Source organism: Bos mutus, chromosome 21 (assembly GCF_027580195.1).
Source record: "Bos mutus isolate GX-2022 chromosome 21, NWIPB_WYAK_1.1, whole genome shotgun sequence".
NCBI classification, from domain to species: domain Eukaryota; kingdom Metazoa; phylum Chordata; class Mammalia; order Artiodactyla; family Bovidae; genus Bos; species Bos mutus.
The window spans coordinates 67,253,772-67,277,053 of record NC_091637.1 but is presented as its reverse complement, the minus strand read 5'-3'; the positions used below and the strand labels follow the sequence as shown (position 1 = coordinate 67,277,053).

Below are 23,282 nucleotides of genomic sequence, written 5' to 3'. Positions count from 1 at the left end.
AGTCTGAAGGAATAAAGGCCCAGGCCCCACAGGCAGAACTTCTGATTCAGTAAGGCTGGGATGGGCCTGGAAGACTCATATAATACTGTTGCCCTGCCAGGTTTGGGAACCTCCAGGATGCATGTACCCACTGTCCAAAGCATTCAGAACTTAGCTGTCCAACAGAATCTTGAAGATCCCTTTGTGTTCTAAGATTTCCTGTGGCCTGAACTTCAGGGGAAGAGAAATAAGTATATCAAATAGGCGGGGACTGTGTGTGTGTGTATATAATAAACCAAAGGGACTCAGGAGGAAAGGAGATCAGTAACAGTATGGTGAGTTTCGACGCAATGGGTCCTTGATCTTTCCAGGATGAGGTTGTTTGTTGTAAACATGGAGGTGATGTTTACGTGTCAAGATCAACAAAACTGAAACCTGAAACCAAAATTAAAGCTGTGTTTGCAGCCTACATGCGAGCTTATAATTAGAGGAAGGTTGAGAGCTGGTGAGGAGGCGTGACTCTTGTGCTGACATCTAAGAGGTTACGGTGTTTATGGCACCACATCTGCCTTTTAAGCCTAATAATATGTTACCTTTGTGAAGCACTTTATTGTCTACAAAGCACTTTTATGTGCATTTTTTAAAGTTAATAAGATGTTAAAAATATCCTTCTCCAAAAATGTTTTTGCCGTGTACCCTGGACCTAGAATAACAGCACCTGAACCTGCGTGCCCCATGCCTGCCAGCAGCTGCTGAGGCAACTGCTCTCCCCGCAGTGCAGGGCACAAAGTCAGCTGTCTAAGAAACAAAGGCCCCGGCCCCACTGGCAGAACTTTTCATTCAGTAAGTGTGAGGTGGGCCTGAAGACCCTCGTGTGACACTGTTGCTCTGCCCGTCTGGGAACGTCCAGGTTATATGTACACACTGCCGTAAGCATTCGGAGCTCACTTGTCCAATAGAATTCTGAAGATCTGATTTGACTTTATGGTGTAAAGGCAAACTGATTTATCCTTAATGTGTGTGCCTGTATCCGGGGGTCCCAGGACTACCCTCGGTGTCAGCAGTTTGCTCGGAGGACTCACAGGACTCAGCACATGGCCGTCGTCATGGCTGTGAGGTCCCCCCACCAGAGGATGCAGCACAGGAGCCACGAAGGAAGGGGCGGCGCACGGGGGCGTGGCATCTGGGGAAAGCTGCCCAGCTCCCGAGGGTCCCCTCCCGCGGAGCCACACGGGACACGCTTCGTTCAAACCAACTGTTTGCTTGAAACTAGTGTCACAGTGTCACTTCTTACTCTGCAAAGTCGGATACCACTTGGCGACTGAACAGCAACACAGCACTTACTAATGTGTTTTGGATGAGTCACTATACCAAAGAAAGCTGTCTGGAAAATGGCGTCATTTTCTAGGAACTGTGGTAGTGAGGAGTCATTAACTGAACAGATACTGTGTGCGGTGATGAATCCTTTTGTTTTCACAGACAAATTTTTGGTCTTTGATAGTTTGGGGCACGTATTGGAAAAATACATTTAGCACATGTTGGCAGAATGTTTTCACAGTACAATAAATGGGAGATAAAGCTAAGTCTTTTTACTAATATTTGAAAAACTAAATATCTATAAAAACATAATTAGAGGCTTAAGATGGAAGACAAGTGTATTGCGTAATTGTCTACAATGGTTTGTGTTAAGAAACCTTATTATATGTTTTTAATAAATGAATTATTGCAGAACCAATTTCAAAATTATATATAAAACAAATTACTTGAGGAGATGAAAACACATTTGACTAAAGCCATGTTATCAACTGACTTGTGATCTAAAGCTTTTAACCATAATTATCAAGTGGGTTGTAGTTAATATCTAAAAAATCTAGTTCTGATAGCCTGTTTGTCAAGCATACTTTATTTTGTTGGCTTTCTTAGTTGTGATTCAACATAATTAGTACAAATGAGACATTAGCCAATAAGTCCCCGTTTACGTCTAACTTTTAGCAAATTGAGCTAGCTTATTTACTGAAAATCTGATTATGGTGCATTTGGGGTTGATAGCTTAATAACATTTTTATGCTTACCTTTTTCATTCTTATCAAAATAAAATACCATTATATGAGATTCTTTCTTCACCAAGAGGTTACCATTTTATTTTAAAAAGAGGATAATTAAAATATAAACCCTGACAACGCCAAATGTCAGCGAGGATGAGGTGAAGCTGGAACTCTTGTGTGTCGCTGGGAGAGTGTAGGATGATGTCAGCGAGGATGAGGTGAAGCTGGAACTCGTGTGTGTCGCTGGGAGAGTGTAGGATGATGCTTCACGCTGGAGAGCAGTTTGTCAGTTTGAGTGAGTGAAACGAGCACTTAACCACACAGCGCTCAGTCCCCAGCTTCACTTCTTGACATCAGTTACCCAAAATAAGCCAGAACATTTGTCCACAAAAATACTGGTGCATGAATGTTCAAGATGGCTTTATCCCTCATAGCTAAGGAGTGGAAACGACCTGAACGCTCATGAGCAGATGAGCGGGAAAATGAAAGTGCTTATACAAGTGAGTGCTGTCGACAGCAGAGAGGAGCGGCATGGACGGATTCTACGACGCCGTGCTGAGGGAAAGAAGCAGACCCAGGAAGTGACCCTGCCTAGTGAACTTCTCAGCACACAGGGCTTGGTGATCGGGGCGCAACCGCCCCCACCCCCACGGGTGGGGTACAATTGACTGGGAAGCTCGGAGGGGAGCTTTCTGGGATGATGGCGGCATTGTGTTGACTGGGGTGGTGGTTAGACTGTGATGTGCAGTGGTCACCTAATGCAGCAGCATACTTCACATGGTGTGCTTATGGTCTGTAAATTATGCCTCAGTTAAAGTAAATGTGAAAAATTTCACTGTGTGTTTAATATACTAGCCTGTCATTTCATTTTGTTAACTTACTGCCATTATGTATGTTTTTGAAGTTTTGTGTCAGAAATGGGTTAGAAAGAAAAAAACTAAAAAAAAAAAAAAAAAAGAAACGGGTTAGAATATATGCTTATCAATTTTTTAAAGTTGCTGATCTTAAATTTAGGAACATAAAAATTAGAAAATCATGGGATTTTTATTAACAGTGTTATGAAATAAACAGCACATTATAGTATCTATGTAGTTTCTAGGGGTCAGGAAGTCAGGGCTTGGCTGGGTGACTTGGATTCAGGGTCTCTTGTGACACTGTAATCAAGGTGTTGGCCAGAATCACAGTCATCCAGAGCTTGACTGGGCTGGAGGATCTGTTTTCAAGCCCATGAGATAATGTTTTTACACGGAATTTCTGTAAAGTCAGGAGCAGTAATGTGAGGAGGGCTCGGCTTCTCATTTGGACTCGTAGCTCTTTGGGGTGTGAGGCTTTAAGAGGCGCTTTGTGTTCTCAGACCTGCAGGTCTCAGGTGGACCAGGGCAGCCGGCTGTGGTCCTGCTTTTCTGAGCTGCTCGCAGGCTTTCCAAGATGGTGCCAGCCGCACAGTGCACTTTTCACAGGAGTGCACGATGACGCGCAAGTCCTCACCGCTGCGCTGGGAGAATGCTCGTTTTATTTCACAGTGAGAATATCAGAATAGAGAACTGAGCTCAGGTTCCATTCCTCATGGTTGAACTTGATGGATTCTTATCTCATTCAGCAGAAGAGAGGCTCGCTCATTGGAAACAGGGACCAACTGCATTTTACTTTTTTATTACTTACAGTGTCTGGGATTATATCTGGCATATCAAGAGTAAATGACTTACCATGATTTCAAACATGTATAGTGCTCAAACAAAAAAATAACTCCAGTTCTCCTGACCCCTCCACCCTGTCAAGGCTGGGGAGCTGAGTCCTTTGCATGGGCCTGCAGAGCTGTCCCGAGAGAACTTTCCCACTCATTTTACTGGTCGTGGAAGTGACTTGTCCTCTCTCTAACCTGGAGTTGATCTCATCAGATAACTACCATAATGAGGGACCTTCAAGTGCCCAAGGGAGCAGGATTTGATTTCTTCTTATTAGATGCAATGAAAAGAAATAAGTGAGGAATTAGGTCATAGGTTTGTCTGAATAAATTGAGTTCATATGGAGAATTTAAAATTATTCCTCTGGGGTTTAGTTTACATGGAGAAATACATGCTGTTAGGCCTGTCATAAAAGGATCGAATTTGCATCAGAGGTTTTTGTTTTCTTTAAAAAAAAACCCTGAAAAGATGCTTGCTGCTAAATTTTCACATTGAACAAATTAGGGAATATGTACTAAAGTATAAAATGTTGCCTATCTTTTGACTTACAAGTTTATGGTGGCTTGTGTTTTTATAACCCATTTAAAATAAAGTTAAGTTACACAGGTGTGTTCACTTTGAAATAATTCACTGAGCTGAACACAGATTTATACAGTTTTATGTTTGTAATATCTACATCAATAAAATTTCTATTCAACTTCAGATTAAGAGCTTTGTGTTGGGCTAGCCCACGTGACATATAGATGTTTTGAAAGTGAAGTGGCTCAGTCGTGTCCAACTCTTTGCGACCTCATGGACTGTAGCCTACCGCGCTCCTCTGTCCATAGGATATTCCAGGCAAGAGAACTGGAGTGGGTTGCCATTTCCTTCTCCAGAGGATCTTTCTGACCCAGGGATTGAACCTGGGTCTCCCACATTGTAGGCAGACCTTTACCATCTGAGCCACCAGGGAAAATTTCTATTAAAGTACAATATATATTAGTATATACCTAAGATACAATATCTGAATTACTTATGTCAATATAATATATCTTAGTTTATAATTAGAGACACACATAACACATACAGAGAGCTGTGTCTTGTTCACAAGTGTAAATATCAGAACACGCAACCGTTCAGTTTCTCCTCCGTCGTCTTTTCATTGTTATTTTAAGCCCTTGGTGGGGAGGGGAGACCAAAGAGCTAAGTTTTGGGGTTTTTTCAAGTTGTAAAATTATGAAATTAATGTAAAGTGAAAGATTTGTTACAGGAACTTCATTTTTCTCTAGTCGAAAATATGTTTCTGAAAGTTTCAAAAATACCTTTTGTTGAACTTCCCTGATGAAGAATCCACCTGCCAGTGCAGGGAACATGGGTTCAGTCCCTGGTTCGGGAAGCTTCCACATGCCATGGGACAAACTAAACTCACAAGCCGCAACTACAAAAGCCCACGCGCCGAGAGCCTGTGCTCTGCACCAAGAGAAGCCACGGCAACGAGAACCCCACGCGTTGTAATTAACGGTGGCCCCTGCTCGCCGGAACCAGAGAAAGCGTGCGCAGCGGCAAAGACCGAGCGCAGCCAAAAATAAGTAATTTAAAAATTCCTTGTGGTGGTGACTGCAAAAATCTCAGTAGATGGAAATCAGAACACTTTCTTAATATTAAAGCAGAAATTTGAGTGCATTGTGACAGGTGGGGCATTTTTGTAGAATGAACCAATCTCAAATGAAATTTCTGTAACTTGACAGTTTACAGCACCTGGTTTAGAAAAGGAACTTGCTCCACATTGCTTTATCAGGACTTTAGATAAACAGAATGGGGGCTCCAGTTAATTAAATCCTGATTCCACTTTCTAACAGTCCAGAATGGGCTTACCACCATATGATTTGGGGAGGACAGAAGTCGGAGGAACAGGGCTTGGTACCCTTGTGAAAAGTTACAAGAGGCCCAGAGTACAGAGGAGCCCAGAGATGGACCGTGGAGCTCCAAGGAGGGGCTGTGCACCTGCGTGGTGTGACCCATGGGCTGGAGAAGGCCAAAGGAAGACAGGCGTGGCTGGAATCGGAGCTCTGGCCCTCTGCCAGCTCTGTGTCCTTAGCCATATCCCTCTGCCTTTCCCCCGGGATTCCTCTGCAGTGTGGGCTCATTTGCCTGCACAGGTCTGTTGTGAAGATTGTGTGATGCAGTGCATGTCACACGTCCAGTCTAGAAGGGGGTGCTGTAGGAGATGGTCAGGAACAAACCTCTGCATCCTTCTCTGTCCATGCAACTGACCTGGGGCATATTATTTGAACCTCTCTCTGCTTATTTTCTCATCTGTAGAATGGAGCTGTAATGATCTCTGCCTGAGAGTGTCATTTTAAGGCTTAAATGAGTTCATAAGTGGGAAATAATTACTTTAGAGCAAGGTTCATGACAGAAGAACTGTACTTCTTGACCAAGATAATCACGATGGTGTGATCACTCACCTAGAGCCAGACATCCTGGAATATGTAGTCAAGTGGGCCTTAGGAAGCATCACTACGAACAAAGCTAGTGGAAGTGATAGAATTCCAGTTGAGCTTTCCTGGAAGATGATGCTGTGAAAGTGCTGCACTCAATATGCCAGCAAATTTGGAAAACTCAGCAGTGGCCACAAGACTGGAAAAGGTCAGTTTTCATTCCAATCCCAAAGAAAGGCAATGCCAAAGAATGCTCAAACTACCACACAGTTGCACTCATCTCACACGCTAGTAAAGTAATGCTCAAAATTCTCCAGGCTTCAGCAATACGTGAACCGTGAACTTCCAGATGTTCAAGCTGGTTTTAGAAAAGGCAGAGGAACCAGAGATCAAATTGCCAACATCCGCTGGATCATCGAAAAAGCAGGAGAGTTCCAGAAAAACATCTATTTCTGCTTTATTGACTATGCCAAAGCCTTTGACTGTGTGGATCACAATAAACTGTGGAAAAGTCTGAGAGAGATGGGAATACCAGACCACCTGACCTGCCTCTTGAGAAATCTTTATGCCGGTCAGGAAGCAACAGTTAGAACTGGACACGGAACAACAGACTGGTTCCAAATAGGAACAGGAGTATGTCAAGGCTGTATATTGTCACCCTGCTTATTTAACTTATATGCAGAGTACCTCATGAGAAACGCTGGACTGGAAGAAACACAAGCTGGAATCAAGATTGTTGGGAGAAATATCAATAACCTCAGATATGCAGCTGACACCACCCTTATGGCAGAAAGTGAAGAGGAACTAAAAAAAGCCTCAATGAAAGTGAAAGAGGAGAGTGAAAAAGTTGGCTTAAAGCTCAACATTCAGAAAATGAAGATCATGGCATCGGTCCCATCACTTCATGGCAAATAGATGGGGAAACAGTGGAAAGTGTCAGACTTTATTTTTGGGGCCTCCAAAATCACTGCAGATGGTGATTGCAGCCATGAAATTAAAAGACGCTTACTCCTTGGAGGGAAAGTTATGACCAAGCTAGATAGCATATTCAAAAGCAGAGACATTACTGTGCCAATAAAGGTCCATCTAGTCAAGGCTATGGCTTTTCCAGTAGTCATGTATGGATGTGAGAGTTGGACTGGGAAGAAAGCTGAGTGCCAAAGAATTGATGCTTTTGAGCTGTGGTGTTGGAGAAGACTCTTGAGAGTCCCTTGGACTGCAAGGAGATCCAACCAGTCCATTCTGAAGGAGATCAGCCCTGGGATTTCTTTGGAAGGCATGATGCTAAAGCTGAAACTCCAGTAGTTTGGCCACCTCATGCGAAGAGTTGCCTCATTGGAAAAGACTCTGATGCTGGGAGGGATTGGGGGCAGGAGGAGAAGGGGACGACAGAGGATGAGATGTCTGGATGGCATCACCGACTCGATGGACGTGAGTCTGAGTGAACTCCGGGAGTTGGTGATGGACAGGGAGGCCTGGCGTGCTGCGATTCATGGGGTCGCAAAGAGTCGGACACGACTGAGCGACTTAACTGAACTGAAAGCTCATGATGAGCACAAAAAAATGCATCCTGTCAGTAACAGGATGGGGACATGCTTCCAGATTCCATCAGTTGCCACTCCTGCGGATGTGGATAATGCTCTGTCGATCGTGGGTCAGTCTTTGGTGTAGGCCATACTGATGGTGTTTTTAATGAGATATTTATATTTCAGAATCTTTGATGCATTTCTGCTTCTCGAGACCAGGTGGCAGTGAAATGACATTTGCCCTTAGGTGTCACCTGCACATTTATTTTTTAGTTTGTGTACTCTTAAACATTTGACATCCCCATTTACTCAAATAAATTTAATAGAAGCAGTCAACAATGAGGAAAGGTTCTTAGGAGAAAGTAAACTAACTTATGTTCCTCTAACTTCTAGGGAACCTATTTAAAAATCTTGATGTGTGTGCATTCTGACATTAGAGAAAAATGATGACGCAGACAAGCATCCATTCCAGTCTGAGCGTGTTTTGTTCTCTATAGGTTGGGAATCCACGTGTTGAACTTACCCTCTCAGAACTCCAAGATATGGCAGCTCGGCAGCAACAGCAGATTGAAAACCAGCAGCAGATGCTGGTTGCCAAGGTACGTTACTAAGTGGCAGTGGGGAACGGTCAGCAAGAGTGTTCTTCAGCGTTAGTTTAGATTCCATGGCTGATCCGTGTGAGTAGAACTGTGCTCCCACAGTGGTAAACATTGTCCCTCTTCATGATCGCTTCTGTGATAAGAAGGGCACACTGTGGCTTCTTGACATTGGGGAAGTATCGGGCAAGAGCATCTGACCCTTGACTTGCACACTCAGACCCCCAGGACAGGAAGCGGTTGAACTTAACCCACTTGTAGATAAAATTTGGAAAGAAAAGATGCTGTCCATCGTCCCCTTCTTTCTCCTCTGGGTGTGTTCTCAGCTGGCGTGGTTGGCATTAGTGTTCTAGAGGAAGCCAGCGGTCCGCAATAAGACGCTGGTCATGGGCCCCGAAGACACTGGCTTCCTCGTACCCTGCCCTGCAAGAACTCTGTTTGGGGCATGGTAGGCACTCACTGTATACACCGAGGACTCGATGTGTCACCGAAACTCTGTCACAGGATTTGAAACTATTGCCCACCCATAATGAAGCCAAAGAAACCAAAATGGAAATGTTGGAGTTTGGAAAAGAGAAAGCTTTATTGCAGAGCCGGGCAAGGAGAACAGTTGGCTCATGCTCAAAAAATCCAAACTCATTGATGGTTCTCAGGAATGTATTTTTTTTAATAGGCAAAATTTGGGGTGAAGACTGCAGTGTGTAATTGTGTTCTGATAGGTTGGTGAGATAACAGGCTGGTGTCTAGGAGTCTTGTGCTCAGCCTGGAGTTACCAGCCTCCACCCGGTGAGGCCTAAATTTCTGCAGAGGAGCTCAGGATAGGTTGTGCAGTGTGTCCCCGGGGGAGCGGGGAGGCAGGCGGAGGGGCCAGGACCCTGTTTCCCGACAGCTCCTGCTTTGTCTCTGCATCCCCTCGCTGCCCTGGTTAGTGACTGTGTGAGTCTGCCTTTTGGACTCAGGGAAGGGGTAGGAGTCTGAAGCCCTCTTCCTATAAACCAGAAATGGGGACACAGTAGGGCTTTTGTACCCGGGATGGCCCCACACTGATGGCTTGGTTTCACAACTGTTCTGAATAGTGGTTTAGTCTTGGACTGAAACATCAGACCTATCTCCCATGCCTGCTGAGCATGATTCCTGACCTAATGATCTTAACTGTCCTGACACTGCTACACAGAGAACACGCAGACATCACTGCCCAGGTTCTTACTGCTTTCTCTGTAGAGAGAGCTTAGTAACCAAATGTCCAGTTCAACTTATTTTCATTTATTGAATGACCATGTGACTCTGTCCATATTCATGTTAATAACAGTTTAAATTGGACTTGTTTTTGAAAGTAGTCTTGCAAAGTTTATTGGATTTATTAGTAATACAAGGATAAAGAACAATTAAAAGCTATGTAAATTGGAAGATATATTCATTCCATTAATAATGTTTCTAAGATGAAATGTACATGGTATTATGTCATCATAAGCTTTTCTAATTCTGCTTTTCTTTTTCTCTCCAAATATTGATTCAGGGGTACTGCTATTGAAAGGAATCTTTGATATTTTCAGCAGTGTAACTCAAGTTGATGCGGGTTATTCCATGTTTAAGCTCATATCCCCTTCCTTAGGTTGCACGTGTCATGCCTGCAGTCACATGTAAACCTCTCCTTAGGTATATTCATGCATACGGATAGGACCACAGTAGTGCTGTTATCCTGTAGGTATGCCTTCACATGAGTGGGGTAAAAAAACTATTGAAGAGTGTTACATGTGCTTTTACTGTAGGGCTGTCCTGTTCTTGTTTGATGATAAAATGTTTGATTCCTTTTGAAGAAACTAGTCCTAAAGAAAACAAGCACTTCCTCCAGGGTCCCTGCCACTTAGCAGATTAGAGGTTCATCTCCTTACTAATCACCTTCTCTCTTTTCAGTATAAAATCTGCTGGTCAGTGCTCATTTCCTTTAGGAGGTTAAGCAAGGGACCCGTGGAAGCTGCTTTGTAGGCACGGGAAACCTGGTACCAGCAGCAGGAAGATTGGGCTGCTGGGCTTCACACACAGGATGGCAGTGAGGGGGTGTCCAGCATTTCTCTAATATTCATGAAGACAGGAGATCCTGTGGGTTCCACTTAAACTGTTTTTAGTGTTCAGAAATGACTGTGCATTTCAATTTTCAAAGCTAGCTATTCTCCTCTCTCGATAGGAACAGCGTTTACATTTTCTAAAGCAACAGGAGCGCCGTCAGCAGCAGTCTATTTCTGAAAATGAAAAGCTTCAGAAATTGAAAGAACGAGTTGAAGCCCAGGAAAATAAGCTGAAGAAGATCCGTGCCATGAGAGGACAAGTAGACTACAGCAAAATCATGAATGGCAATCTATGTACGTGCTGCGGCCCAGGGCGTCCACGCTCCCTAGGCATAGACCAAGTGAGACAGGCTGGCTTCCAAGCGCCTCAGTCATAAGCTGATGCCAGAGCTCGCTGTAGGGAAGCGCTGGAGCTTTGCTCTGCCATCTGCAGCTGCCAGGATGCGTGGTGAGACTAGGAGGTCTTAGAAGACCTTCTGCAGCCTTAGCAGGGTATTAGGGAGACCCTCCTGTTACCTCGCTTGTAGCCACCTGTTGGATTAAGACTCGGGTCCTCTTAAGACTCAGTTCATGAGGGAGGTTCTGTTTTAACCGAGCAGCCTCAGTTCTATTTGTGTGTTGAGCTGAAGCACACAGATGCTCACCGTGTGTGTGCGTGGATCGTCACTTTACTGTTCAGTTAGTGCCCACTTTGGTGGTAGTAGCATTAGTTGCTCAGTCGTGTCGGACTCTTTGCGACTCCATGGGATTCTCCAGGTGAGAATACTGGAGGGGGTAGCAATTCCCTTCTCCAGGGGATCTTCCCTCCCCAGGAACTGAACCTCAGTCTCCTTCATTGTAGGCAGATTCTTTACCATCTGAGCTACCAGGGAAGCCCAGTACCTGCTTTATGTTACAGTAATAAGCAAGATAGATTTGGGTGGTCCTGCCCTCACAGAGTGGTATCTTTGGTGCATTGAGCTTCCTAAGTGGCTTGACCAAGGTAGCTTTGGGACAGTTGCCCTAATTTAAAAACATTCAGGCACTTCCCCGGTGGTCCAGTGGCTGAGACTCCTCGCTCCCAATGCAGGCAGCCTGGGTTCAAGCCCTAGTCAAGGAACTGGATCCCACATGCCACAGTTAAGACCCAGCACAGCCAATGAAATAAGTAATTTCTTCAAAATTAAAACATTAAATAATTAGTGCAAATGACTGTCTTCCGAGCGGTCACATGTTTGTTGAAATACGTTCTGGATTATGCATCTTATGGTTTTCTCCCCAAGGATAATGCCAGAGTTGAGTTAAAGGTATAGAAATGAAGAACTGTCACCCAAAAAAAAGCAAAATACCATGAAAAAACAAGTCCACTAATTATGTTTTTTTCTTTACTGATGGGAAATTACAGCTGCTGAAATAGAAAGATTCAGTGCCATGTTCCAGGAAAAGAAGCAGGAAGTACAGACTGCAATTTTAAGAGTTGATCAACTCAGTCAACAATTAGAAGATTTAAAGAAGGGAAAACTGAACGGGTTCCAGCCTTACAGTGGCAAGCTGACAGGACCGGCAGCAGTGGAGCTGAAAAGACTGTACCAGGAGCTCCAGGTGACTCCCCTGAGTTTGAGGAATGATTCTGTTAAAACGTCCTTCTTTTGGGCGTCCTTCCGGTGCAGGCTGTAAACCTCAGAAATTGAAAATGAATAAATTCTACTTTAATAGTAGGCACCAAATGTATTCAGTACAAAAGAATGTTTTGAACAGCTTTGAGCTATAATTCATAGTTTATGATACACCAATTTACAGTTTACAAGTAAGTGGTTTCAGTATCTACACAGAGTCTGTATCCACCACCACAGTCGATTTTAGACTATCTTCACCGCTTGCAAAAGAAACCCCACGCCTCTTCACCATCACCCCACAACTCCCTACCCCTCTAGCCCTAAGCAGCCGTGACTCTACTTTGAGTCTCTATGGATTTGCCTGTTCTGGAAATTCCGTATGAATGGAGTCATGCAGTTGTAGTTCTCTGTGAGTGACTTCTCTCACTGAGCATGCTTTTAGTACAGAAATTTGATATGAATTTAATTGGCAATATAATGAACTGGTAAAGAACTAAGCTTCAGATGATACCTAAGGCCTTTGTGTAAGCTGTGTTTTGACAAGATTGATGCCTGTTGTTAAATCCTTGTGTTTGTCAGCTTGGGCTGCCTTAAAACTGCGGACAGGTCTGTCTTAACGGTTCTGGAGGCTGGAAATCCCAGATCAGAGTGCTGGTAGACTCAGCTCACGGGGAGGGTCCCTTCCTGGCCGCCTTCTTGCTGTGTCCTCACCTGCTCTGCTTTCTCTCCCTCCTCTTACAACCCCACCATGAAGGCCCCAGCCTCCTGACTGGTGCAGTCACACTGGGGACCAGGGTGGATCTTGGGAGGACACAGTCGTCAGCAGCCCTCAGGAGGCGTGCAGCAGGTGGTTTGTCAGGTGGTTTGTCAAGCCAGAAGCAAGATTTGTGCTTCTATTAGCACTTGCTAGAAAAAGGATTCTATCACTTTACGAAATGGGGATTTTTAATCACAGGGAATAAACTGGCTCATGGCTGCCATTAAGTTCTGTAATATAAATATTACAGTATTAAAATGGCATGAAATAAAGTGTTATAAGAATTTATTACTTTTTATGGTTTTAAGCAATTGTTAAAAAGTGCAGTTTTTAAGAATTCTTTTGGTGAAATGTGATGAATGTATTATATTTATTTATATGCATTTCCAACTTTTTGACTGCAGTCAAACTTAAAAAGTACATGTTACCTCCTGTCTGGTACCAGCGTGTATGTGCTGGTCAGGTAAGATCAGATCAGTCGCTCAGTTGTGTCTGACTCTTTGCGACCCCGTGAATTGCAGCACGCCAGGCCTCCCTGTCCATCACCAACTCCCGGAGTTCACTCAGACTCACGTCCATCGAGTCGGTGATGCCATCCAGACATCTCATCCTCTGTCGTCCCCTTCTCCTCCTGCCCCCAATCCCTCCCAGCATCAGAGTCTTTTCCAATGAGTCAACTCTTCGCATGAGGTGGCCAAACTACTGGAGTTTCAGCTTTAGCATCATGCCTTCCAAAGAAATCCCAGGGCTGATCTCCTTCAGAATGGACTGGTTGGATCTCCTTGCAGTCCAAGGGACTCTCAAGAGTCTTCTCCAACACCACACAGTTCAAAAGCATCAATTCTTCAGCGCTCAGCCGTCTTCACAGTCCAACTCTCACATCCATACATGACCACAGGAAAAACCATAGCCTTGACTAGACGAACCTTTGTTGGCAAAGTAATGTCTCTGCTTTTGAATATGCTATCTAGGTTGAACATAACTTTCCTTCCAAGGAGTAAGCGTCTTTTAATTTCATGGCTGCAGTCACCATCTGTAGTGATTTTGGAGCCCAGAAAAATAAAGTCTGACACTTTCCACTGTTTCCCCATCTATTTCCCATGAAGTGATGGGACCAGATGCCATGATCTTCATTTTCTGAATGTTGAGCTTTAAGCCAACTTTTTCACTCTCCACTTTCACTTTCATCAAGAGGCCTTTTAGTTCCTCTTATATGTGCTGGTACCTGTGTGCATCTGAAAGAGTTGGACACGACAGTGCTCATTAGCCTCCGGTGCGCAGTGCACTGTGATGTTTTCTGTTCTCTATTTCATATTTTTAAAGTTCTGATTAACCCATTAAAATATCGTAAAAGGGACTTCCTTGGTGGTCCAGTGGCTGAGACTCCAAGCTCCCAGTGCAGAGGGCCTGGGTTCAATCCCTGGTCAGAAAACTAGATCCTACATGCCACAATTAAGAGTTTGTGTGCAGCAATTTTTAAAAATGATATAAGAACATTCAGTTTGGTGTTCGGACCGTCCATGGGTCTCCTGCGTGGGGCAGAACCAGACGCCTCTCCCTAGGTCCCTTGGCGTGTCCAGGACAGGGTCACTGAATGGCCTCCCACCCCAGCTCCCTAGGGCCACAGGCTTGTTTCCCACTAGTCCTCCGTACACTCTGAAGACACATTTGCGGATACCTGCTCTCTTTTTGTTCATAAGAGTTAGGTTCCGGCTTCATCCCTGCTGTACCTGTAAACTATCTAGCACCTGGGATGATGCCTGTATGTAAATACACGTAAGAACCAAATGTTGCTTTTTTCTTCTTCCTTTTTTTAACCCCCCAACAATGAGAATTTGACCTTTTAATGAATACAGATCATAAACATTGTATTTTCTGTTCTGCAGATTCGTAACCAGCTCAACCAGGAACAGAATTCAAAGCTGCAGCAGCAGAAGGAGCTCTTGAATAAACGCAACGTGGAGGTGGCCATGATGGACAAGCGGATCAGTGAGCTGCGCGAGCGTCTGTACGGGAAGAAAACTCAGGCACGTGCAAAAGAAAATATTTCTGTGAGATAAAACACTGCAAATGGTTCGTCCTCAGAGTGTACATCTTTGCTGTAAGGCCGCCCTGCTGCCCCCCACTGCCATAGCTGATAGAGCACGAACTGGCCGTAAACCATAAAAAATGTCAGTAGAAGTAAGTTCTTGTTCCCAAAGACAGTTGTTCCTGGAGTGTGGGATCAACCAGCCTGTCTGCACCCCAGACTGCTGTTGCTCACCATGCACCCTCCCCAGGCGGCTCTGTCTCCCTCCACTGGGGAGCTTTGGGCCCTGGAGTCACGGTTCAGGCTGTGCGCATAGAGTCCTTGACTTTATGTGCCTGATGCACTTACTGTGAGCTGAGGGCTGCTGTAAGGGTTCTTAGAGGTAACCCATGTGGCAGGGCTTTGTAAATTCTTGAGCAAAGTGCTGTATAAGGGGTTAGTGCTTTTAAAAACTATTTATTTAGTATTTTGACTTTCAAAGGTAATGAATACTCACTGGAAGAAAGTTGAAACAGTATGTGCTAAGTCGCTTCAGTCGTGTCTGACTCTTTACAGCCCTATGGACTATAGCCCACCAGGCTCATCTGTCCGTGGGATTCTCCAGGCAAGAATACCGAAGTGGGTTGCCGTGCCCTCCTCCAGGGAATCTTCCCAACCCAGGGAAGGAACCTGTGTCTCTTACGTCTCTTGCATTAGCAGGCGGGTTCTTTACTGCTGGTGCCACCTGGGAAGCCCCCTAAACAGAACAGCTGAGACAGCATCCTGCTGTCCTCCTCATTCTCCAGCGATGATACTTGTTAATGGTGCCAGTCTTTTGCTTAATATAGACAGAAAAGTATTCAATTTTTAATTGAAAATGGAATTGTAGGAATTACATCATAGCTCAGTTGGTAAAGAATCCGCCTGCAATGCAGGATACCCTGGTTCAATTCCTGGGTTGGGAAGATCCCATGGAGAAGGGATAGGCTACCCACTCCAGTGTTCTTGGGCTTCCCTTGTGGCTCAGCTGGTAAAGAATCCGCCTGCAATGTAGGAAACCTGGGTTCGATCCCTGGGTCAGGAAGACCCCCTGGAGAAGGCAAAGGCTACCTACTCCAGTATTCCGGCCTGGAGAATTCCATGCACGGTATAGTCCATGGAATCGCAGAGTTGGACACGACTGAGGCACTTTCACTTTCATTTACATCATTTATACTGTTCTGTGGCTAGTCTTTTTCTGTTTAACTGTAACACGGGTGTATTTCCGATCAGCACTTTACTCCTTGTATAACTTCTGGTGGTTCTCTATATCCCAGGGCCCGTGTTCACGTTTCCAGCCCTGTTGTCAGTAGAGCTCCCCGAGTCTTGCTGTTGCTCCCAGCACTTCATGAGTGTGTGTATCACAGGGAACGTATGGGAGGATGGCCACCGCTGTGTGTGGCGTCTGGCTGGCTCTGTGTTCCCCCAGTGGTGCTGCGGGCTCCGGGGGAGCAGGGCCTCAGTGCAGAGCTGACCGGCCGCGCCCCTCAGCAGTGGAAGGGGAGTGGGCGGCCCGGCAGCTGGGATGGTGCCCCAGGAGCCCCTCGTCCTCACTGTGAGCTGCTCTGGTGGTGGACCAGCATCCTCGGGGCAGCTCAGGAGGCGAGGGCTGGGCGCCAGGGGCTCCCTGGGTGGGGTGGGGGAGGCGGCCCAGAGGAGGACGGGTGCCGGGGGCCTCGTGTGCAGTGGTCTCAGCTGAAGAGGCTCTTGGCTACATATCTGCACTGTTTTCTTTTAACCAGGGTGCCTAGAGGTCAGTGGTTCTCTGTGTAATGCCCTGGTTGCAGGTAAAGGTTCCCTTCTCCCAGAGACCATGGGGAGGAGGCGTGCCCTCGCCCAGAGACCATGGGGAGGAGGCGTGCCCTCGCCCCACCCCTGATCACGCTTCGGTCTCAGTGGTGGTGGGGCAGTCCCCTGTGCAGCCTGTGTGGAGCTCGATCAGTCAGTCACCTCACTGTCAGGAGCTGTTGAGGCAGGCGTGGAGGCTGGCACACCCCAGCTCTGCGCAGCCGGCCTACGGCCTGAAGAACCCAGGGAGTTGCTGGTGTTGCAGCCTAGGTCTGAGGCTGTCTGCAACAAAACTCCCTCTGCCTCCAAGGAGGCAGTCTTTTCCTCTAGGGCCTTCAACTGATGGGGTGTCCCAACCACATTATGGAGGGCAATCTGCTTTAGTCACAGTCTGTTGATTTAAATGTTAAAAACACCATCACAGCCGCGCCACGTTGATGGGTAAAATTAACCATTCCAAATGGCTATACAGACATTACTGCTTATTGAACCTGATACGTCAGGGCATCTTCCTGAAGAGGCTGGTGCTCCTGCAGAGATGTGTCTCCAACCCAAAGGGTTTTGGCACCTTTGAGCAGCTGTCAAATCATGGACCCTGGGACTTCCCTGGTGGTCCAGTGGTTAGGGCTCCACACTCCCAGTGCAGGGGGCCCGGGTCTGATCCCTGGTCAGGGAACTAGATCCCGCATGCCACAAGTAAAGACCCACATGCAGCAACGAAAATAAATACTACTTTTTTTTTTTTAAATCATGGACCGTTTCTCCAGAGTGACACATGCTCACGCATGCAGACTTTTGCAAACAGTTGGGGGAAAGGCATGCATGTCTCACTTCCAGCCTGTCTGGGGAACTCTGAGGGTCCATGTCTCCCCGTCAGATCTCTGGTCTGCATGCTCTTGTGGCGGGGCAGTGTCACAGGACCAGTGTCCTTGCTGAGATGGGCAGAGCTGCCTTCAGGGAGCTGCTCAGAGTCTTGCCCGTCCAGACCCTGTCGCTGTGTCTTGCATGTCTCTTTCAGTCCTTGGGACAGCCCTTCCCCCAGCTTTTCAGACAGGGCTGCAGAGGCTCAGAAACGCTCAGTCACTTGCCCATGGCAGCACAGTGACTAAGTGGGAGGGGCCAGGCCCAGAGCTCAGGCTTTGACGGGGCCTCTCTGCCTGCCCAGGTGAGGGGGTCCCCAGGGGCTGCTCTGTCTCCGCTCAGCTCCTAGTTTTTACCGCTCACACCCAGGTCGGTGTTATCAAGGCATCACCCATACAGGACTTGGCCAGGGCCCTTTCCGGAGGTCTCACCCTTTCTAGGCACTGGGCTCCCAGGCTGGTGGAACTTCCTACGTGTGGCTGTTGACGTGTGGGTCGGGTCTGAGCCGTCCGTCACACTAGGCTGACAGTTCTCCTGACTCTTTCTCTCCTCCATGTTGCAGCTGAGCCGTGTGAACGGCACATCGTCGCCTCAGTCGCCCCTGAGCGCGCCTGGCAGGGTGGCGGCGGTAGGGCCGTACATCCAGGTGCCCAGCACCGGCAGCTGCCCTGCCCCCGGAGACCCGGCGAAGCCCCAGTCCCTCACCGTCGCCTCGAGTGCTGCCCATGGAAGGTCCAAATCCGGTGAGTGGCCCTGGCCCTCTTCTGGGGAGAGCAGGGAGGCAGGGAGGAGAACCAGGGGGCAGAGGTCTCAGAGGGGCCCACCTCGCACTCCAGCCCTGGTGAAGTGTCCCCCAAGGCACGTCACCGTCTTGGGCAGCTTTCAGGGAGCTGCGCGCCACCACGGTAACGACAGTCCTGAAACCAGAGCAGGCCCTTTTTTGGACTCACCATCCTTACTCTGGTTTCTGAAAACAGCTTAGTTAAGACCTGGGTCTCTCCCACCACAGGTTTTCTTTCCCTTGAGGGCACTTGGTGGCCAGCAGGGGCGCCTCCCTGCAGCTGGGCTGCTCGTCCTGACCCAGCTGCCTCCCCAGGGGCAGAGCTCTGTGGCTCAGGGGTCCCCAACCTCAGGGCCATGGGCCGGGACTTCCTGTCAGGTCAGCGGTGGCATGAGATTAGAAACAAGTGCACAGTCAGCATAAGGCACGTGAATCATCCCTAAGTCATCCCTCGCCTCCTGGTCCGTGGAAACATTGTCTTCCACAAACCGGTCCCTGGTGCCGCCAAGGTTGCGGATCACTGCTGTAGCTGCTCTGCCTTCTCCACCAGCACGGGCTCTGTCCATCAAAAAGTCCACAAACCATCCCTTTGGCCCTCACCACCCTGAGTTGGCGGTGTGACCGGACTCAGGTCTCTGGCTCCATGTGGTGCATAACCTCCCTGAGGACATGGGGTCCCTGCAGCACCCCGGCTTCCCAGCCGAGCACAGCCCTGGTCTCCATGGGGAGTCCACACTCCTTTCTCAGAGGAAGACAGCACATCAAGAGGCCACGTGTGACCCTGACGCATACGGTGCCGATGCCGGGCAGTAAGACGCCATGGCAGGGGCAGCCCGTCACGGGGGTCTCAGCGCAGGTGCAGCTGCCGCTCGCCACTCGCGATGGCAGGACCGCCGGCTGGGCTTCACGGGTGGCGGTCGGTTTGTCTGCACTGCTGGTCGCTTGCCTGGCACCTGGTCTGAGTGGCCACGCCACTCGAGGACCTGGGGCTTGCCCTGACCCCGGCAGGATGAGGCGTCCCCAGCCCTCCTGGGCCACATGCTCTGGCACAGGTCCCTTTGTGGCCGTGTCTCAGAAGCCACATGGCACACGTAATCTGCATGAAACTTGACGTGCTACTTTCATCGATAAGCTGTTTTTATCATTTGACCCACCTGATGGTGGGAGTAGATGATCATCGGGTCCGATGGCAGGTAATTAGCACAGCCAGGTCCTGCTCAGCTTAAACGTTGCCAGCCCGCCTGAGCTGCCGGTGGCTCGCAGTTCCCTCCTCTTCATGGGTGTGTGCTGGTCTGCCTGGCCGGAGCCACCAGGAGGAGCCCCCCACGGGGCCGGGAGGCCGTGTCCCCAGGGTTCGGCCGCAGCCCTGCCCCCCTCTGTGCTGCAGGGTGAGTGGGCACGGGGGCCCCGTGCCAGCCCACAGCCCGGGTGGAGAGCCTCAGTGAGAAGGCTCCTGGAAGACTCTAATGTGCCTTCGGCTGTCCTTCTGGTTCCGTGTCGCACAGATGGCCGTGGTCAACCCAGAGCGACCCGCTTGTGGACAGTGTCACACCTCGACGCCGGGCCTGGCCGCGGCCCATCGCAGTGCCCCGCGAGCCCGTTTGCAAAGCGTATGTTGGCCGGCAGGCCCTCTGGGGAGCTCTGGTAACGCTGCCAAATCCGCAGTTCTTCCAAACTGACAAAGGCTGCTCCCCGCTCAGACCCGACCAGAGGCCGCCGCACGGGGCTGGTCCCCACCTCCCGGGCAGGAGTGGCGTCCAGGCTGGGCCGGAACCCAGACCCCCTTAGGAGCGGCCTGGCAGGTGTCGGCCAAAGGGCTGTTCTGGTTTTGCTTTTACAGAATGAAGGTGATTTTCTGAGTTCATCATGAGGCTTTTAGTTTTCGCTTCATGCAGGAATCTCCCATCACACTTGGAGATGGTTGACCGTTGCTAACAAGAATAAATGGGTCTTTCTTCTGCACCTCCTGCCTCATGCTGAAGAAAGAGAAGTTCTAGTCCCTCGCCAGTGCCTCTGTGCCTGATGTCCACGGACTCTCCTGTGGGCCTGGCGCCTCGGGAGCGGCTGGCAGCCGCGTTTCCCGTGACCTTAGCGGGGCCAGCCGCCCCTCCCGAGTCAGCTCTGCTTGTCGCCCCATAGCCCGGGGTTTGCCCTCAGCGCATCCTGTTAGACTGCATGTCTGTGGCCCACATGGCCCAGCCTGAGAGCGCCCAGGGGCACAAGAGCGTGCACACCTGGGGACGGGGAGTGGCCTGACCTGCAGCGAGCAAAGGGGTGGCTTGGCCTGAGGCCTGGGAGAGCTCGCCAGGGCTGGTAGCTGGGCTGGGCTGAGCAGGGAGGCAGTGGGCTGCAGCCACAGGCAGACTCTGCCTCGGAGGTGCCGCTGCCCGGCGCCCTCAGGCCCTCTCCAGGCCGTGCGAGCCCATGCCTCCCCCTCACCAGGCGCGGTACGAGCTGCAGCAGAGCAGCTGTCCGGGACGGCGGTTGCCCAGCCGCCCCTCAGCCACCCCCGCTGTGCTGGCAGGTGGCAGGAGGGTCTGGACAGTGCTCCGGGCGTCCCTTTTCCCCTCCAGTCCAGCCCCTGCCACTCCCTGAGAGCCGGCCTCTCCCACCGGGGGATGCTTCTGCACCCTTTCTCAGTTTGGAAAACGCTGTTAAACAGTGTGCCTCCTCAGTGGCTTTCCTAAGAACCTGGGTTCACTGGTTTTCTCATCACCGCAGCAGATTGCGGCCTGCTACTGCAATCACTGGGAACTGTACCGCTCTCCTGTGATCATGAATTATTTTCAGAGGATGGAAATTTCTAACAGACTAAAGTCAAATTTTTCTTCTAATCCCAGAAGCAGTACAAGTCAAACCTATTACGAAATCAAAAGATAAATCTTTTTTATTGCTGTGTGTAACTGTATTTGTAAACAGTGTTTGAAAACCCAGTGCCAACGCTTGTTTTGCTCATTGGTGTGGATGTAATGGGTTTGACCTGTATTTCAATGGGAGCTGAGAATGTTTCTCCAGCCCTCTGGCCCCTCGCCGGGGTTGGCGCATCCGTGTGCTTGGTCGATGAGTCTCTGCACACGTGAGAGCCACGTGGGTGCTGGCGCGGCCCCTCGGCAGAGGCTGCCCTCAGCAGCTGCCCGCGTAGGTGCTGGCAATGCCCCTTGGCAGAGGCTGCCCTCGGCAGCTGCCCACGTGGCTCCATCAGACTGTAGTGTCTCAGAGGTGATTTTTTTGCTTCTGGCAGAGGGTTATTCTTACATTGGTTCAACTAATTTCAAGAAAAATTTTACTTAAATTCTATGTTCTTTTCAAGCCAATGATGGAAACTGGCCGACCTTAAAACAGAATTCTAGCTCTTCGGTGAGACCGCCGCAGATGGCCGGCGTGGACTGGAAGGACGCGAGTGCTGAGGGGCCACTCAAGCAGGGGGCCGTCTCTAGCCAGCCCGTGTCCCTGTCAGCCCTGAGTGCCCCGGAGAAGCTGGTAGGCCATCCGTCTTTGTCCAGAACACAAACAAGCCCGTAGCTGACCACACCCCTCTTCAGCCTTCGTCTTCATCTAAGGGGTAGGAGGTGTCGTGAGGCAAATTAATCCTGTTAGTGTCCATGTCGTACCCAAGTCCGAAGGAGTTCACGGCCCTGAGCACGTGGGCTGGGCGTGCGTGGGAGGCCAGTGGTCAGGATCGTCCCCCTGTTGTGTGACCCCGCGGCGTGCCCACACCTGCTCACGGGCCCCTTGGAGGGAGGACAGTCCTACTTTGTACTCCTGTGACGGGGGGTGGAAACATGCTGAGCTTGTCAGAAACTGACTCTGTTCCTCTCTAACGTCTTGATTTAGGTCATGGAGATCGGCAAAGTGCCACCCCCCCTGCCTGGTGTCAGCAAGCCGCTGCCCCCGAGCTATGGGACATACCCAAGTCCTGCCCCTGTGGGCCCGGGCTCGACCAACTCCCTGGAGAGGAGGAAGGAGGGCAGCTTGCCCAGGCCCAGCGCAGGCCTTCCCAGTCGGCAGAAGCCCGCCCCGCTGCCCCCTGCGGGTGGCCCGCACCAGCCAGGCTCCTCGCAGCAGATTCAGCAGAGGATTTCTGTGCCCCCGAGTCCCACATACCCGCCGGCAGGGCTTCCTGCCTTTCCAGCTGGAGACGGCAAACCTGAACTCCCGCTGACTGTGGCCATTAGGCCCTTCCTGGCTGATAAAGGGTCGAGGCCACAGTCCCCCAGGAAAGGACCCCAGACGGTGAATTCCAGTTCCATATACTCCATGTACCTCCAGCAAGCCACCCCACCTAAGAATTACCAGCCAGCAGCACACAGCACCGTGAATAAGTCGGTTAAAGCAGGTATGCTGGGCGTGTACTCCTTCTGGGGCTGGGAAATCCTATTTCAGAAAATGCCAGTCTGTACCCTGAGTTCCGGGCCATAGGCTGTTCAGGGTTAGACTTGATTCCTAGTGACATGTGGCTGTGGGCGTCTGTGTGAGCGGGAGATAAAGATGACATACACAGAGCGGTTCTGCCGGTAGACCCCCGCTCCCTGACTTCCCATCTGAGCGCCCGCCTGCCCACATTACTCAGGAAATCCAGGCCATAGAAGGCTGACATCTCAGAATTTGCCCTTTTTTCTCCTGCTTTGTAGTGACTTGTGCAGGACTTAGCTGGGAGCTGGTGTCGTGGGGGTCTGCCTGGACCTGATCCCCTGGCCGCCTAGCAGTCGCCGAACCAGGCCCCTGGGGGTGATATGAGGGAAGGGTTTTGCTGCTTTGGGGTCCTCTCGCAGAGCCCACAGGGACATAGAGCCCTGGTTTGGGTGCAGGGAAGTCCACCCCAGTCTCCTGGGGAGGCAGGTGTGAGAACGGAGCTCCTGCGTGTGGAGGCTGATGGTGGTTCCTCCTGGGCGGCAGGATCTGGGCCTCAGCGCTGTCTGGGGTCTCCTCAGAGTTCTCCCGTGTGGGCTGCAGGTTCCAGAATCTAGTTTGAGAATCTCCAGGCTCCCCAGGGGGGCCCAGGTGGAAATGCCAGCCCTGACCTGCGGCAGGCTCTGGCCTTGGGGGCGAGGAGCACCAGGGCCCTAGGGGCCCTTTCTTCCTGAGGCGGCCTGTGGTCTTGGCCATGTGGCGCAGCCCCAGGGTCATGTGGCTCTC

At 49.5% G+C, this 23,282-nt stretch overlaps 1 protein-coding gene across 3 annotated transcripts in view; it reads left to right on the top strand.

Moving 5' to 3' along the window:
- The window catches only part of PPP1R13B (protein phosphatase 1 regulatory subunit 13B), a 75,377-nt gene that overhangs the window by 47,040 nt on the left and 5,055 nt on the right, over positions 1-23,282 (top strand). For 2 of the 3 annotated variants that reach the window (XM_070358051.1, XM_070358053.1), the window contains exons 5-12: positions 8,153-8,254; positions 10,437-10,611; positions 11,702-11,898; positions 14,556-14,696; positions 17,928-18,108; positions 19,652-19,756; positions 21,457-21,626; positions 21,981-22,482. In XM_070358051.1, coding sequence (XP_070214152.1) covers positions 8,153-8,254; positions 10,437-10,611; positions 11,702-11,898; positions 14,556-14,696; positions 17,928-18,108; positions 19,652-19,756; positions 21,457-21,626; positions 21,981-22,482 — 1,573 coding nt within the window. The remainder of the gene's footprint in view (positions 1-8,152; positions 8,255-10,436; positions 10,612-11,701; positions 11,899-14,555; positions 14,697-17,927; positions 18,109-19,651; positions 19,757-21,456; positions 21,627-21,980; positions 22,483-23,282) is intronic. The other variant, XM_070358052.1, reaches the window with a different exon arrangement.